Source organism: Pogoniulus pusillus, chromosome 6 (assembly GCF_015220805.1).
Source record: "Pogoniulus pusillus isolate bPogPus1 chromosome 6, bPogPus1.pri, whole genome shotgun sequence".
Lineage (NCBI taxonomy): Eukaryota > Metazoa > Chordata > Aves > Piciformes > Lybiidae > Pogoniulus > Pogoniulus pusillus.
Genome location: NC_087269.1, coordinates 45,591,687 through 45,609,439, shown reverse-complemented (window position 1 = coordinate 45,609,439; position 17,753 = coordinate 45,591,687). Strand labels below are relative to the sequence as shown.

General features: G+C 40.9%; 1 protein-coding gene across 6 annotated transcripts in view; it reads left to right on the top strand.

Annotated features, from left to right (window-relative positions):
* Positions 1–8: 8 nt before the first annotated feature.
* Positions 9–17,753, top strand: part of RPS24 (ribosomal protein S24) — a 509,972-nt gene continuing 492,227 nt past the window's right edge. For 2 of the 6 annotated variants that reach the window (XM_064145464.1, XM_064145463.1), the window contains exons 1-4: positions 10–96; positions 1,160–1,225; positions 1,590–1,799; positions 2,247–2,357. In XM_064145464.1, coding sequence (XP_064001534.1) covers positions 94–96; positions 1,160–1,225; positions 1,590–1,799; positions 2,247–2,357 — 390 coding nt within the window. In that variant the 5' untranslated portion in view covers positions 10–93. Of the gene's footprint in view, positions 97–1,159; positions 1,226–1,589; positions 1,800–2,246; positions 2,367–3,195; positions 3,214–5,265; positions 5,302–6,076; positions 6,165–17,753 lie in introns of those variants that run through there. The other 4 variants (XM_064145460.1, XM_064145462.1, XM_064145461.1 and 1 more) reach the window with 4 other exon arrangements.

Below are 17,753 nucleotides of genomic sequence, written 5' to 3'. Positions count from 1 at the left end.
CCCCAAGGCGAGGGCCCTCATGCGCCGCCTTGTGATTGGCTGCGGGGAGCCTCCTTCCTTTCCTCGCTTGCTGGCACAGCGCTCGCTGCAAAGATGGTGAGTGTCTGAGTTTGGTTTAAGGCAATCTCTTCAGCTCTGCTGCCATCCCGCCACCGCGGGCTTCTCCGGCTGCCGGGTTGTGATGGGCTGAGCTGCGTTGAACGGGCTGAGGGGATATGGAGGAAATGGAGCGGGCGCTTGTTGTCACGTTTGGAGCCGGGGCTCCTGCGGCCTGGCGCGTCGCTGCCGGTTGCAGAGGCGAGCTCCGCGCCGCGGGCCGGGGCATGTGCTAGGCCCGATGTGTTTCAGTGCTGCTGGTCTGTGAGAGCTGCCCAAGGGTTTGGTAATACCGTAGCATGCAACTTAAGGTGCGAAAGGGACGGCGAGGGCAGATACTCCTGTCATAGAATAATTGAATGGTTGGCATCATCTAGTTGTAAACCTCGTGTGCCGTGGGTAGGAACACCTGCTGCTGCTTCAGATTGCTGAAGGCTCCATCCAACACGGCTTTGAACGCTTAAAGGACTAGAGCTTCTGCAACTCCGGGCAGTCTGTTGTGGTGCCTCACCACCTTCATGGAGAAGGACTTACTGATGTGGAATCTAGGTGTAGCTTCTTCCTGCTTTAAGCCATTATTTCTTTTGTCACCACATACCTTTGTATAAACCTCTTTCAGCTAACCAGCAGGGCCCTTTTCAAGTACTGCAGTCTCCCGTATTTTAGGGTTATGGCTCTCTTACCTGAGAGCGTTAAAGGAGTAGAAATGTTAGATCCTAAAGGAAACCTTCACGTGCAGGAAACCAGAATAGGTTTAAGGAAGCTTCTTTTGGGTTGTTGTGCTTGGGCTTGTAACCCATGTGTTCATTAAAAGTTCCTTCAGCTTTTCAGATGGGTAGAGCTCTGTACATTGCCCTGTTCAGAAACTGGGGATGAGGCTGTTGGCTTTTCAGCATACTATTTAGCCATGATTTTTGTAGTCCAGGACTAGCCCAATTAGGTTATAAGGTCATTGCCAACACGCAGGAGACTACTGACTTGCTGTGCTATGTATTATTTCTGTCTGCATTTAACGTTTGAATTGTATCTGTAGCTGTTCTGGTTTTTGTATCTTCTCTTGCAGAATGACACAGTGACTATCAGAACCAGGAAGTTCATGACAAACAGACTCCTTCAGCGCAAGCAGATGGTAAGGGAGTACACAAAATAGCTTTGAATTATTTTCTGGGCTAGGGTTTAGCCACTTTGAAGAGGCTCTTAAAATCTTCAGGTTCTTGTTCTGGGAGCTTATAGATTTAGATGTGTTGCTTTGTGCTGAAAGTGTTTAACAGATGTGGTTTTGTGGGACTCAGCTGTGTTAGGTTTGTGGTTTGACTCAATCTTATATGTCTAACTGATTCTATGGATCTGTAGGGTTAGGAACGCTTCTGTATCAACTGAATAACACTTTGTACCTCAGTGGTGGGTTAAGCCTTAAGCTTATGATGGGACTGTAGCATGTAGCTGTATTGTATATTGACCTTTTCATACAACATGTAAAAATTCTTTCTTAGGTGATTGATGTTCTTCATCCTGGGAAGGCCACAGTTCCCAAAACAGAAATCAGGGAAAAGTTGGCAAAAATGTACAAGACGACCCCGGATGTAATTTTCGTCTTCGGCTTCAGAACTCACTTTGGTGGTGGCAAGACAACAGGTTTTGGCATGATTTATGATTCCCTGGACTATGCAAAGAAAAACGAACCAAAGCACAGGCTTGCCAGGGTAAGTTGTTTCCCAGCAAGTCGGAAACAATTAGGATGGGTTTTAAACGTTGGTTTTCTTTCGTGACTTACATATGTAAAAGCTAAAATCTTACGAAAAGTACCGTTGGTGTACTCAAGAGTTGTAGAAGATCTTAAGAATGCAGGTTAGCTTACTGTATTTTAAGGGAAACATGGCAGGTAAAGGTGCTGTTGCCAGTGATGTCTGGCAGGAATGAAAATATTTGTCCTATTAAAGGTCTCGAGGAAGCATTAGAGATGCTGCTGATCTAGTAGCTGCTTGAGTGCTTCTATTTTGTGTTGAATCATTTGCTAGTGAACTTGTCTCACTATTTATCTACTATTTCAGGTTTAAATAATATTTGAAGAGTCCAGAAATAGTAGAACTTGAATTCAAAGTTACAATCAGTGAAACAATGTTCAGTGCAGCTTTAACTGTTTTTTATAGCACGGCCTGTATGAAAAAAAGAAGACTTCTAGGAAGCAGCGAAAGGAGCGTAAGAACAGAATGAAGAAAGTCAGAGGCACAGCCAAGGCAAATGTTGGTGCAGGCAAAAAGGTAAGATGAGAACATCTGTAAGTCAGAGTGAGCATGTTGCCTTGGCATGTTGATGAGAAATTCTTCAACAGAATAACATTGTTTTTCTTCGTTTCTTTCACCTGTTCTACTGGATAACAGAAGGTAATCTGTGTGGTGGTGTAATAGCTTGTTATCAGCCCAGTAGCTTAGTTTTGCTTCTCACTGCTGCAAGCTTAGCTGATACAACATGAAACAATGCTTCTTAAATGCTTGTTTCCTACGTGTCACTCAAGCTGAAGTTAAGCTTCCATAAATCTAACAATATTGCTCTAATTGCATAATTTAGTATTGCAATATACATATTAGGCTGTTTTAACACTTGTTACTGGAACTACTGACGAATCTGATGTTTATTCCATGTTACCGTTATTTATGGTGTTAAATATAGAAGAAATTTTGTTAAGGATGGGTGCTGTTGAAGGCAATGAGGGCAATGTATAAACAGAAATAAGTTGGAATGCTTGCTTTACTCTGGGTTTAGGTAAGTGATTCCAAAGATGTTTTCCCCTGGTGGGAGCTTCCTGTGCTGTGGCCAAAACTTGTGTCAGCTTGGAGGGAGGCAGAACTCCTCTATTCTCAAACTATCCAAAAGCTCACCAAAACTGAGCAGTAGCCTAGGTATGAAGGTGGTCATCTTCATTGGCAGCTTTTTGTTCTCTGGAAAATACTAAGCTGTGCATTCAGTGGGTTTTCTAAAGTCTTCTAACAAGAAGAGGGCAGTGGGGTTTGATGCTTAGTTCTGTAGCTGCTGAAGTATCTTGACCTTTAGTAATCTTCACTTTTGCTTTTTTCCCACTTTCTTGGAATTCTCCATCAGAAATGAAGTATCTAGCAGGTACTGAAAATGAGCATGGATGTGGTGACTGAATTAGACATCACTGAAATGTGTGTGCGTTCTTTTAACTGGAGCACTGTACTGCCTTGTATACGTGCATGTTTGCTGTAAACTTGCTTCTGTCCTGTAAGGATTCAGATACTTCATCATGAACTTTTTTCTGTGTGATTTAGAAAACAAATTTGACTAATAGCAAGCCAGACACGTGAAACTAGTGAAGCAACATTAAATAAGGAATTCCCAGTGAGAAGAAATCCAAGGAACTCAATGCCGTTGATTGAAGGCATTGGTTCAGAAAGCCCCAGGTTCTCATTCAAAGTAGTACAGTGCAATTGCATGAGTCATCTTTGTGTGACAGTAGTTGTGTATGTTTGTGAAAACTAAGTTGCGTCATAACTCGGTGTATTTGAGACGAGTTGGAAATGACAAGAGTTGTAGACTATTAGCCTGCAATACTCCAAGTTAACACATGAACTACAATGAAATAAGTCTTCATGGAATCAGTCTTACCACTGGATGGAAGTAAAACAATATGCTATGAACTACTAGATGAGATAACCTCTACATAAGATTTGGAGTCTTTTTGCTTTAACACTGTGTTATGATTAGAGTCCATCAGCTGTTTATAATATACCATCCCAAATTAGCATTTGGTATAGTAGTAATACCAAAATACACTCGCTTGTCAATGACAGAGGAGTCATTTAATAGCACACTGATACCAGGATAACCTTCTTTTCAAGAGTATTCACTTGAAGGTAGCTGTTTTGAGTGTTAATGCAAAATGGCTGAGTCACTTCAATTAGTAAAGCTCTCCAGATCATAGAAATTCTTCAGAAATTGAAGACCAGGATTGTTTGCTATGATAACTGTAGAGCAGATGCAACCTCTGTATCAAGTGCTTCTCAAAGTAGCATGTAGTCTCAGTAGTAGGTGAACTATGACTTTTAGTTGTTGTTTTTTCCTGTCTTTTAAAATGATCTTCTGGTTGATAAGCATGCATTGTTCATCAGTTGTGTTAATCTTTGTGTCCTTGCATTAAACTTAACGACAGTTTCTATGTTTGCTGGAGAACAGTGCACTTGTTTCTGAAAGCTCTGTCTAGAAAAATGCATGTCTAGACACTGGAGTAGCATGGTTCATCATCCTTTGTCACAGCTATATGGAGTTTTTTAGTAGGAGTCCTGGAATATGTTTTGAAGTCTACCTATACAATCTGTGAAAGCTGTTTATCTCAGAAATGCATAGGCACTCGATTCTGAGGTATCTTCAGGCAAGTCTCTATTGTTGTGAGTTCTATACCATATAGTCATGAAAATTTTAGAAATGGTGAATCATACTTGAATAGTTCCTTTTGACCTTTAAAGCCAGAAGTTAATTATGCTGCTGACTGACTTAATTTTTCTCTTGCACTTCCTTTCACTTATATTCATTCAGAATTCCTCTTCTGATTTGCCTGCAGTTTCACAAGTACTTTGACATAGTTTGTGGTATTTAATCTAGTCTGCAGCTAAATCATACTTTAAGATAATTTTGTATCTAAACTATTGTTTGCTGAGCTCATAAAAGTTTTAACAAGTAGATGTGGATGTCTCTCAGCTAGTGTTTGCATTTAGAGCAGTGACCTGTACGCTCTGGGATATTGAAATGCAAGAAAAAACATTGAAAACCTCCACCCTGCTGGTAATGTCATAGCCTTTGACATATGAGCCTTTCAAACAAACAGTTTTATTTAGAAACACTTGATCCAACAGAAGAGTGAACAGGTAGGCACTTCAAGCCATTGTAGCCTGTAGATATGAGCTAAACGTGCAACTGCCTTCTGACAATGGCTTAAGCTTTAAACAGCTGTTGCCAGGTTCTGTTTTCAGTTTGAGGGAATGTGTGAAGGCTAAGTCTTGAGCCTCTGTAGCAGTCAAAGGCTATCACATTACACTGTGGTAGTTAGAAAAAGCATATTGTGTCAGTAAAAAGCATTAAAGGTCTGATTCCTCCAGTAGTAAACCTTGAATAAAACTGTTCTCTTATTAATAAATGCTTTATCTTTTTCAGTAAATGAGCACACATCAGATGGAAAATGGATAACAGGTATGACTTCTGACTGCTATGAAGGGGTAGACATTCAGTAGTTTGTAGTTGTTAGTAGATCTAATGTTATTTTAGGCAATGCGTGTGATATTTTTGATACAGAACCCAGTGCAAGAGTTGAAGTACAAGAAAGACTTCGATATTTACAAGTTGCTTACTACTGAATTGGTGATTTATGTGACTTATACTTAATGAAATGCTTGATTAGTCTAAAGACTGAAATTATCAGTTCAGAATTGCTGTTGCTAAACTGTTGATTATTTAGTGTTATTGTAAACAAGGCTTATGTTTTCCTGTTGTAGGTATGCCAAGGACAGGATAGTTCACCGTAGTGCTGTAATTTCCATTTGGAGGGCAAATTTCTGTTGCTTTCTTAGAGACACTTAAGTAAATTGCTGATAGACAAACCTGATACTCTTTCAGACTGGTCTTAAACTGGTTTTTAACTATCTTTGCTGCAGAAACAAGTTATATGTGTTGTGGGCAGTAACTGTTTATTAGAAATAGTTTGAGAAGCAACTTGAACAGTCTGTCGGCAAACTGAGTATAATGCCTTAAACACAGAGCTGGTAAAACAGTTGCTGTTTCTTGAGCTCTTCTACAGAAGTGCCATAACCCAGGCTTTTGTTATTATTTGACAATACTGTGAAATTTTGAACTTTTATGTTCTAAGAAAGGCAGCATGGTTCACCTGACTGGTTTGAAAAAGGCTTTTTTCAGGTATGAGTGGAAAGACTTTTAATCGTGTAGCACTGATCCATCTTTTCCTTTACAGACTAGATGATTCTGTGAAGAAGTATGGGATTATTCTGGAAAGAACCATGTCATCTGGCTTTAACATCAAATAAACTATGCCAATAAAATCTTGCTTTGCCCTTCAGTTCTGATTTGAAAGCTACTATTTCAACAAGACCAAGTTCAGTATCTTGCATCTGGGTCGGGGCAATCCCAAGCTCAAATCCAGGCTGGGCAGTGAGTGGCTGGAGAGCAGCCCTGAGTAGAGGGACCTGGGGGTGCTGCTGGACGACAAGCTCAACGTGAGCCAGCAGTGTACACGTGCAGCCCAGAGTGCCAACCAGATCCTGGGCTGCATCAGGAGAAGTGTGGCCAGCCATTGGAGGGAGGTGATTCTTCCCCTCTACTCTGCTCTGGTGAGACCCCACCTGGAGGGGTTTGTCCAATTCTGGAGCCCCCATTATAAAAAGGATGTGGATGTGCTGGAGTGTGTCCAGAGAAGGGCCACTGGGATGATCACAGGGCTGGAGCAGCTCTGCTGTGAGGACAGACTGAAAAGAGTTGGGGCTGTTCAGTCTGGAGAAGAGGAGGCTGCAAGGTGACCTTGTGGCCTCCCAGTATCTGAAGGGGGCCTACAAAAAAGCTGGGGAAGGAGTTTTCAGGATATCAGGGAGTGACAGGACTAGGAGTGAAGCTGGAGATGGGTAGGTTCAGGCTGGTTGTGAGGAGGAAATTGTTGAGCATGAGTGGTGAGACCCTGGAATGGGTTGCCCAGGGAGGTGGTTGAGGCCTTGTCCCTGGAAGCATTTAAGGCCAGGCTGGATGGGACTCTGGCCAGCCTGATGTAGGGTAGGGTGTCCCTGCCCATGGCAGGGGGGTTGGGACTAGATGATCCTTGTCCCAACCCTGCCTGATTTTAGGATTTTGTACTATGTGAGAAAATTCAATTGGTGCACTGTTGGCATTGTGTTTTCAGAGCCAAGCAACCACTGTTTCGATTATCAATTTGAAGCAAATCTATAGATAGTAGTGACACTTAATGCCAAGCAGGCAATGTTAGTTCATGGAGGTGGGTATGCTTTTGTTATCTGGTGTTCAGTCTAATTTGGAAAGTCCTTCTAAGGTGTACTTGTTTGTCTGCCTATGTTATGTAGACCCATAGAATATAGCTGAACAGAAAACAAAACATGGGCATGGATATTCAGAGCTGCATACTTCCACAGCTACAGCCTTTGCTAATGAAGGAATTGGGCATGAGTTGCCTTCATTCTTGAGTTGCCAGGACAGGTGTTGGAGTGTCTGTGGTCTGCAAACTGAAGTACACACCTAATTTTTCATCTGGTAGCTTTAAAGGATTCATTTAAGGTTGGATTAGTGGCTGGATGAGTGGATGGTGAAACAGCTGTTACTTCTAAAGTAATAGTTTTGATTTGGAAAGCTTGTGGAGGTTAAAAGGCTTTTTTGCTTGGCAGACAGACCTTCAAAGGTAGGTAGCTATTAGATGTTCTTCCTTATTGTATACATGTACTCAATTCAGGAGAATTGGTGGAGAAGTATTAAAAGCAGCATTTGTGCACTAAATTCTTAAGTCTGTAGATAAGTTTTGAGTAAGTGATAGTAAGCTTTTGGCAAACAAAGCTTGTAAGGAATATGGAGCAAATGTAGAACTTCAACTTGTTCTGAAGGTAGTACCTGTACTAAACTTTCTGTGTATAATGGTCAACATCAAAGGTCATGCTGTTAAATGTAGTTGAACAATCACTAGGGGGTGATGTGAACATAGCAATGCAAGACAGCAACAGAAAGAAGACTTCCATAGCCATTTGTCATAAGATAGGCTGAAAAGAAGATGAATTCTCTCCTGTCAAGTCAACTCCTTTGAGTTTTTCCACTGTTTTGCAATATTCTGGGTTGATGTATCTTTCTTTGTCCTGTCATTCCACCTGGAACCTTGCAAGCGATGGAAGAGCTGTCATCTGAAATCTCGGTGCTTCATCCGGCTGGAGATGTTAGCAACTCTTCCTGTGAGTTTCTGTTCTGCCAGCACTTTGCCTTCCTGGACTACAGTGTAAGCAATGTGTAGCAGATGTTCTGTAATTCAGGAGTTTAATGCATATGTCATGCTGCGAAGACTATAGGTTAATCCCCTTTCCTGTGGGAGGTACAACAATTAAGTGGAGAGAACTGATGAACAGGAATCTTCACTTCTTTCCCTACTGTGAGCTAAAGGTACCCTTTTATTTCCTGCTGGTCTTGGCACAGCCTATCTATAGATACTAGTTTCTGTCATTATTGCCTGCTTTTACACTTTAGCCTGACCTTCAAATTTCATCATCTCAAGTATTTTACTATTGGTTGACCAATCTGGAGTCCAAAGTAGACTGAACTTGTAAATTAAACCATTGATGAATAACCTCAAATTGGTATATATGGAAGGGCTTTCATTAACATTTTTACTGGCTAAGACTTGAGTGTTTTTTTACAGAGGATACAATTGTCTCAAAAAATGTTTAGGACTTGTAGGAAGGAATCAGAATTGCATAATTGGAGTACTAAGAACACATGAAATCTTCCTGCGAAATACTCAAAAAGATGGGCAGAAGCCTCAGGGCTTGATTTAACTGAAACTGGATCAAGTAGTTAAGCTTCTTGCTGAGGCTTCATCTCTGTTCAGTGAGATGCAAGGGGCAGCCAGGTAATGGTGGCCTCTAGCTGGAGGTGCTTGTCTAGAAGGCAAAAGACAAACCAGAGCAGATCAAAGAAACAGTTACCATGGAAGCAGAGTCTGGAGGACCAGAGATAAGTGTCCTGGCATCATAAACACAGTAACAGTTGGTATATAGATGAAAGATTAACATCTGATGTCACTTGGGCAATGAGGTTGCTTTGGCTAGGGAAGCAGTTTGTAGCAGGCTTGAGGAAAAAAATGCTGAGGGGAAAAAATGAAGCTGATCTGCTACAAGAAGGCTGGCACCAATCAATAGAGGGGTAGAAGGATGATGTGGGTTGTTGCAGTTACCAGAAAATGTGTTGAGGAATAAAGTATGAAGATGGATATCAAATCTTTGCCACACTTGGAAGAAACTTGTCCATATTATTCTGATCAGTTTCTGTATAAAATTAATATCATTAGTTTCCTACACAAATGAGAGGCTGAGGCAGCTGGGGTTGTTTAGCCTAGAGAAGAGGAGGCTCAGGGGTGACCTCATTGCTGTCTACAACTACCTGAATGGAGGTTGTAGCCAGGTGGGGGTTGGTCTCTTCTCCCAAGCGACCAGCACAGAAAAAGGGGACAGTCTCAAGTTGTGCTGGGGCAAGTACAGGCTGGATGTTAGGAGGTAGTTCTTGCCAGAGAGTGATTTGAATTGGAATGGGCTGCCCAGGGAGGTGGTGGAGTCACCATCCCTGGAGGTGTTCAAGTAAAGCCTGGCTGAGGCACTTAGTGCCATGGTCTAGTTGACTGGCTAGGGCTGGGTGCTAGGTGGGACTGGGTGATCTTGGAGGTCACTTCCAACCTGACTGATTCTATGATCTTCTAAGATTCTATGATCTTCTATGATCACTGTCCAACAGTAGCTGTTTAGATTTGTACAGTAAGTGTGAAATTCTGATTGTGAATCTTTCCTGCTCATGTGCTGCTGTTGGAGAAACTACATACACTGAGCCCTTTTTTTTGACAGGTATCTTCATGGTCCTGAGACAACATGAGTGTTTAGGGGAAAATATGTATATATATATTAATGCTGGTGAAGTGTCATCTAAGCACAGGAACTTTACAACAGAGGTAGCAAATTTCTTTTATGCATTAAATTTCTAACATGATAACAATATGACTGAGTTATTTCTATAAACACATTTGTTATGATCCCTCTAAGGTGAGAAATTAAAATGTTTAAATAACCTTTGACAAGTTGGTGTCAGGAAAATAGGCACATCCTAGTAAGTTAATGCTTTTGGACTCGTATGTTTTCAAGGGATTAAATGGAAACTTGGCCTTCTGTTTGTAGCTAACATTTGTGCACTCTTGTTATGTCCTTAAAAATTTCCCTGTGGAATTTTATCCTCATCTAAAATTCAGTTAAATTTCTTCCTAGTTTTGGTTTTCGCTCTCTGTAAAGGCTCTGGCTAATGGAACAGCTCTAAGAGTGGTTGAAAGACACATTGTGTGCTAGAAGGTAATTTTGTGTTTTACAAGAGCTGGTTGTGGACAGCCACTGCTGCTAATAAAAAGCTCCATCTTCCTTTCCAGTTACTGCAGTTCATGCACAGATCTAAAATAAGGTCAAGTAGTGTGCTGAAGCAGAAGGACATTCAGAGCATGCGTCTCTTAAGGCAGTACATGTTTATAACAGCCAAAACTGAGTACAGTGCTACACTGAGGTAGATGGTAATGGTTTGTACTTGAGTTCATTGGGTTAAAAAGAGTTTGTTACCCAATGAATCTGGCCAGAATACAAACTGACCTGCATCAGAGGAAGCGTGCTTCACTGCATGTCATGATCTAACTTGATTGTACTGCTACCCTGTTACACCTTTTGCTAGTCTAAGCCAGGCATCACTGGTGTTGATTTGGTAACAGTTTTCAATCACTAGTAATACAAGTTTCCTGCAACAAATTTATTCAGGTCCATACCTCCTGCAAATGTTGGCTGTATGTAGAAAAAGGACTGACACTCCAGATTTTCAGTATTTTCTGTTCAACAGCCAATGTAAAAATCACAGTGGAAGTGGCTTAATGTTTCTAAATTCAAGGGGGCAACAGGTTGTTTGCTTTTCTTTTAAATGCTGATCAATAGGTTTTGCCTAGTTTGTTTCATTGGTTCACTTAAAATTGGATGGATCACACTAGAGAGCAGAAATGAAATTAAGCCTTATTATCTGTTTTTTAGAGGCAAGTAGAGGGGTGTTGTAAAATTCAAGAGCTGTCAGAAGTCATGTTTTAAGTATGTATTTCAAATGATCAGTTCTGATTGCTGAAGAAAATCAGGTTGATCTGCAGGGCTTTACAATAGGCAAGACTGAAGGTAAGGACATGGGATTTGAGAAACAGCTTCATATTCACATACAAATATTAAACCCTTATGATTTTGAGGAATTAATTGAGTATATTTCACTTGAACAGCATAGTGTTTGGGTTTTTTTAAAGCCAAAGTCCTATATTAATCATAAAACAGAAAACATGGTGAAATTGAATTGCCTAAACTCAAAGAAATGACAAGTAATCGTGGCATTAAACACAAAGTAAAATGCACATCAACATATTTTGTCATATTTTTATGTGGAAAGACTTCACAGGCATAAATGTGAGTTGCCTTTTGTGACTCTTTGGAACATAATAAACCATCTCCTTTCACTGTGATAAATCAGTGCTTTAAAATACCTTTTGTTCAGCAGTATTCTTTTGGTTCCTGGCAGTACTTCATAGGTGTGGCATGTCTGGTGACCTGGAGAAAAGTCTCAGTGTACAACTAAGGTACTTTACAGAAGCTTTACCATGGTGCTGCCCAGACCAAACCTTGGAAAGTCTCCTTAGGAAAAACTTGAGCCAGTCTTGAAGACAGTTGTAGGCTGTCTTAGCAGTAAGTTCCAGACTGTTAGAGATTTGTATGCCTGCTTCACACATGAAATGCAGAAGGATAAAGTAAAAAGCTATTTTTAAAGTACCTGAGTGTTTTACAACAATAAGTACAAATGTATGCAAATAGATGGTTTAAGTTGGAAGGGCCCCACAATAATCATCCAGTCCAAACACCTCACTAAGCTAAAGCCCTGTTAGGCAAGGCACTGTCCAGATGCTTCTTAAACACTGGCACATGGGGTATAGACCACCTCTCTAGCATACCTGTTCAGTTTTTGACCCCCTTGGTAACTAAATGATTCATGATGCAAGCAAGTCTCAAAGAGCTTTGCTTCTGGTCATTATCTGTAACAGTCTGGTTGATAGCAGTGTAACCTTTATGTTTCAGCCCAGCAGCTAGTCCATGTTTGATGTTTCAGCCAGTGCTATCACCTGGGTGCAATGCTCCTACCTATGAGCAGATAATGCTTTCTGCTGGGTTCAGGTAGCTCATTAGATTAATTGTCTTTCTGTAAAAGCTCTCTTTAGAGGTTATGGGACTCCTTGATAGTCTTTTAACCATTTCTGCTGCATAGCAGATGCCTTAGACAGATTTCCTTGTCTCAGAAACACATTTCCAGTACTTCATGTGGGGCTTAACTTTGACTTTTGTCAGTGATGATAGACCAATATTGTATTTCTCTCTTCTCAGAACTCAGCTGTGCCCATAACTGACTGCTGAACTAAAGGTACTTTTCTGTGGCTTACAACTCATTCAGAATTTTTGTCCCTCTGTTCATTAGTCTAAAACCACTACTGATTTTAATGTTTGAAGTGTGTGTGTATGGGGGAAGTAGTTATTAACCCTAGTCTCTTCTTATCCTCTAGTCTCTTTTTATCCCCTTCTGTCCCACTCACCCTGCCAGTTCCTTTTGCTACCTAAAGAACTGTCTTGAAATGCAAAACCACTTGTAAAATACTTTGTGGGGTTGGCTGAGTACTGAAGATGTTTATTTTTTTTATTATTTAGCCATTCTCTATCTACACAAGCTTCAAAAGCAAGTATCTTGCTTTTCAATGAAGGTGGGGACAGAAAACATCTTAGATTCTCCAAGACATTGTGCATAGTAATCCTTCAGCCAGCAGAGGACTGTAGAACCACATATCGTGCAGTTATTGATGCAAAAATCTTCCGTCGTGAAGAGTAAGGAGAAAACCTGTGTTGCAAACTATGTAGTCAAGACAGGCTCATAAGCACGGGAAAAGAGTGAAAAGGGAGAGTGCCTGCCTTTTGTTTCTTTCTAATTAAAGAATGTAATTTGCCCCAGGTTCCCCTTGCCGATGAAGATCTATGGCAGTTGTGTTTACATTTTGAAGCACATAGCCAAGGAGGGGTACTTCCTATGGCAACTATACTGAACCTTTTGGGGGAATGACAACACTACAGGAATCATGGCATGTTCCCTAAAGGAAAACATACTTCATCTGTAATGAATATTATGTCTGCATAAACTAATGGCACAACCTCCTATTCGGTTTATGGAAAATAAAACAGGCCCATATGCTGCTGCTTTTAGAGTTTGGGTGTTTAAATTAAATGTTGTTTAATGAATGTTCAAGCACATTTGCTCCAAAAGTTGTGCTCGGTGTAGCAGCTTTTTTCCCTCTATCTTCAGTCTTACCTAGAATATTAAGACATTACAAGAGAGTGCTAAAGCTGAGGCATCTGTTTCAAACGAAAATCTGGATATTAAAATGCCGGAGCAGATGAGAGAGGAAATGAAGACATACAGTGAGGGGTTTGTACAATTTTTTTGTCTTGTAATTAAGACTGAGAAAGCTTTGATATGCATGGCACTCTTTAAAAAACAGGAATATTCACTGTGCTTTACTGCAGCTGCAGTTTGGGTACATTAGTGGTACATTCACCCTTCTCCATGTTTCCTATAGGAGGAGTTAACTGAGCTTTTTCACTACGTGTGGGCCAGATGCCTGTGTAGGGATAGCAGAGGCTGCTTTCTAGAGACATTTGCATCCCTGTAGGACTATAGGCAGCGTCTAGATTTCGTACCTCCATGTGGTGCAGATTGGCTAGAGGCACTCCATAAAAGCTGGCATTCACTCGCTGCCAGTAGCAAGGGTTTAACTTTTTTCATTGTCTGGCGTTAGGCTGGATCCCTCCCTCAGTAGAATAAACTCACCACAACACAGATTTTTTTTTTTTAAGTCAGGGAGAGATGAAATTGTATTTCATATAGTTTAAGTATAACAGTATAAAGAGAAATAAACTATTAGAGAGGGGGGAAAAAAAAATAACCTTAAGGAAGATGGGGAGGGGGTCAAGTGGTGGCGAAGCAGTGAAAACAGCAGCCAAACAGCAGCGGGGGAAGATAGCAGGCAGGTGCAGCTCAAGCAGCAGAAGCCAGCAAGGGAAAAGAGCAAGCTGTGCTTCTAGACATAAAGCTCTTGATGCTCCAGTGAAATTATATTAACTTATTCATTGTTGCCACTGTATGGCCTATCCCTGGAATGTTCACCTCTCCCCTATGTCTGAGCTAGAAAATCAGCTTAAACGGCCACAGTCATCTGCCTCCACCTCTAAGTCAAGTAGAAACAGGAGTCTGGAAGAAATCTTAAGGAAGCCAGATCTGTCCTATTGATTTGATTACCTTATTGAACGATTTAGAACACTTAGATCCAAAATAGATCAGGTGTCATCACAGGTCAATAACTGCACTGTGAGAGGATACTTTGAGCTGGGAAGGAACCTACAGCTACAAATAGGTGCTTGAATTCAGTCTCCAAAACAGGCCTACTGCTTAAATGTTCTTCCTGATAAAGTGGCTCCTGCCAGACACAGGGCAGGAGGAGGAGGAAAGGAGAACGAGCTGGTCTTGTTATGAGTTTATAAAGAGATAGCAGAATTATGGGATTGAATAACAATCTTCTAGTCCCCACAAGATGTTTTAACCCTATAATCTCAACCTGGGGCACTTGTTTTTACTGCACAAGTGCAATATTGTCGATATACAGTGAAGCCCTCTGCAGAGAGTAATTGATACATGGATAAAATACTGAAACCATTCCCTGATGCTGTAAATCTAAAGGAAGGCTAAGACTATTACATGAGAAAAACAAATACACAAACCCTCAAATTCCTTACAATTCTTCTTCAGAGCTTGCCTGGCCTATCTCATTCCACTCTCTCTACTGAGCTGGGTTATTAAGCATCTGATAGTGCAAGAACAGAACAAGAAATTGCCTAGCCAATGAGGTGTCATCCGAAAGTGGTTAACCTATTCCAGGTGTGTAGGAGGACATAAATTCACCATTGATCTGCCTCTTGTAGTATGTGTTAGGGATCTCCAATTAGAAAAAGAAATCTCTACAAATACTAGAAAAATACAATGAAATTAACAATAGTCCTAATTTCTTCTCATACTGCAACAGGAAATTGCACAGTTATGGTCACTCTACAATAAGCAGCCAGAGTTCTACCCTGAAATAGTGATTTCATTTTGCATCTCAATTCTGAGCTCCTAAAATTTGCACTATATAGACAAATATTTTTGTTTTCTTAAATACTTGATATGATTGAGAAAGACTTAATTCTTTTAAAATGTGGCTGTATGTTAAACTTCTTCATGATGCAATCCAGTGAGTACATCTACTCATTGTAGTTAAACAGTTCTTCCTGATTTTAGCATTTATTCTTCTATGGAGCCAACCCAGACAACAAAGGGAAATGAGCTATCCCTTGTTAGCCATCACTGCTCATGGATTGCTATCAGCTACTATCTTCTAAATTCTCTATGTGCACAGGAGTGACAAAAAAAGACCCCACCCAAACTCAAATATTGGGATATTTTTGGAGTCAGACTGCACTGGGAGTGAGTATGTGTGAGTGTGCTGAATTTACAGATAATCTGCTCCTTCTACTTAAGGAATAAATACAGTCAGAGCAATTTTATATTATGCAGATAGGATGACTAAAGTGTAAGTGACTGGAAAATGGTTTCCCAAGTCACCACTGTCTGTTTGATTTCAAGTTTCTGGAGTCCTCTGTCAGACAGCACCCTGGCCAGTTCAGGATTCAGAATTTAGCCCACAATTTCCATTTTGTTTCCTTAACATCACTGCTTTTGAAGGGCTCCTACCCTTCACCAATTGTAGTATGTTTAAACTGCAGAGAGCCAACTATTCTCCAACCACAAAAACATGAATACTTCTTCCCCCTGTCACACTTTAAAACATGCTAGCTCTTTCTTCCTCACCTTTGTTTCTTGTCAGCTGTAACAAATGCAAACTGTCCCTAAGGAGAAAACAAACACTTGCTGTAGTATGCAAACACTCTATGAATTTGTGACATCAGTGCTAACATGGCTTGTTTCAGCACCAATTTAAAACCCATTCTCCTGCACCTTATGTCAGCTCTTCCTGCTTATCTATCCAGCCTCTTCCAGGTTTGTCATATTAATCTGGCATCCACCCTTTTCAATGCTAAAATGTGTTATCCCCCCCTTTCTACAGCAGCATGCATGGTAAACATTGCAATGGTTTTGCAGTCTCCTTTGTGCTGTATAGGAAAGATGATGAAAGAGACTGTAGAGAACAATTGTGCATCATGGATCTAGCCCTCAGGATAGGAATGATGCTGATGACAACCTGTCAAACACTAAACTTGTGGTGTTGTTTGGATGAAAGAATGCAAATGAGGGATAAGGAGAAAATAAAAGCTTCAGGATGGGCAAGGGGGATTTTCCAACAACAATATAGTAAACGTTGTCAGAGTGCTTGTGATCGCAAGCTATACAAGCCTCCACTGTTGGGAGCCAGAAATGTCTCCACCTCATCTACAGTCCTTCCTGAAGACATAATGCCTGAAAGAAAAGAAATCCAAATAGATTCCACTAGCTGCAACATGAAAATTTGCTTTATTAAAGTCTTTGAAAGCAGAATGCAGGAGTCTTTCCTTACTACCTGCCAAGAGTTGTCTGGATGTAGACTATGACATTTAATGCATTTCCATGTCATTCTGGGTTTGTGTGTATGGCAATTTCACATCATTTTAGGAAAATGGATAACTGGCATAACTCCTTCATGTAAATGTTCTCACATGGTCTCAGTTTACCTTCTAACAATTTATCTCAGCTTGATTGGACAGTGAAATCAGTCCTGGTTTCTGGTATAACGGAGACCTTTAGGACTATGTATTTAACTACTGGTGCTCCTAGTAAGGCTACAGTTCAACACTTTGGGGGAATAAGAAGAATAACAATGCCTAAGTTTGTGAGATGTATTTCCACACTTTACTAAAGACAAAGAACCATTATGCTGTAAATCATACTTGTTTTTTTCCTAGAAGATTGCTGGTAATTATGCCATGTGTGAAGAAATCCATTCCCAGAATACACATGAGTATCTTTGAGAGGGAAGAATTCTGTTTTCACAGAATCACAGAAACATTCAGGTCAGAAAAGACCCTCAGAATCACCATGTCCAACTGATAACCCTACTCTACAAGGTTCATCCTAAACCATATACCCAAGCATCTCATCTAAATGACTTTTAGACACATCCAGGGGTGGTGACTCAACCACCTCCCTGGGCAGCCCATTCCAAGATCTGACTACTCTTCCTATGAAAAAAACCCACACCTGAATATCTAGTCTAACCCTACCCAGTTGTAGTTTGAGGACATTCCTTCTCGTTCTATCACTATTTACCTCTGAGAAGAGACCAGCATCAGCCCCAGCTCCTTCAGTTACTCTTTGTAAGATTTATTTTCCAGGCCCTTCGCCAGCTTTGTTGTCCTCCTCTGCACTCACTCCAGCACCCTGACATCTCTCTTGTAATGAGGTGCCCAAAACTGAACACAATACTAGAGGTGTGGCATCACCAGAGCAGAGTACAAGGGGACAATCACCTCCCTCCTCCTGCTGGACAAGGTATTTCTAATACAAGCCAGGATGCCATTGGCCGCCTTTGCCACCTGGGCACACTGCTTGCTCATGCTCAGTTGATTGTCAGTTGGTAGGCAGCTTTCCTTCCACACATCTTTTTGGCAACGTGGTGCAAATGCAATCACAAAAGGGTAAGCAGCATTAGGTAGATTGACTTCAAAGAGCAAAGCTGATTCTCTGCAGTCTTACCTCTGTGT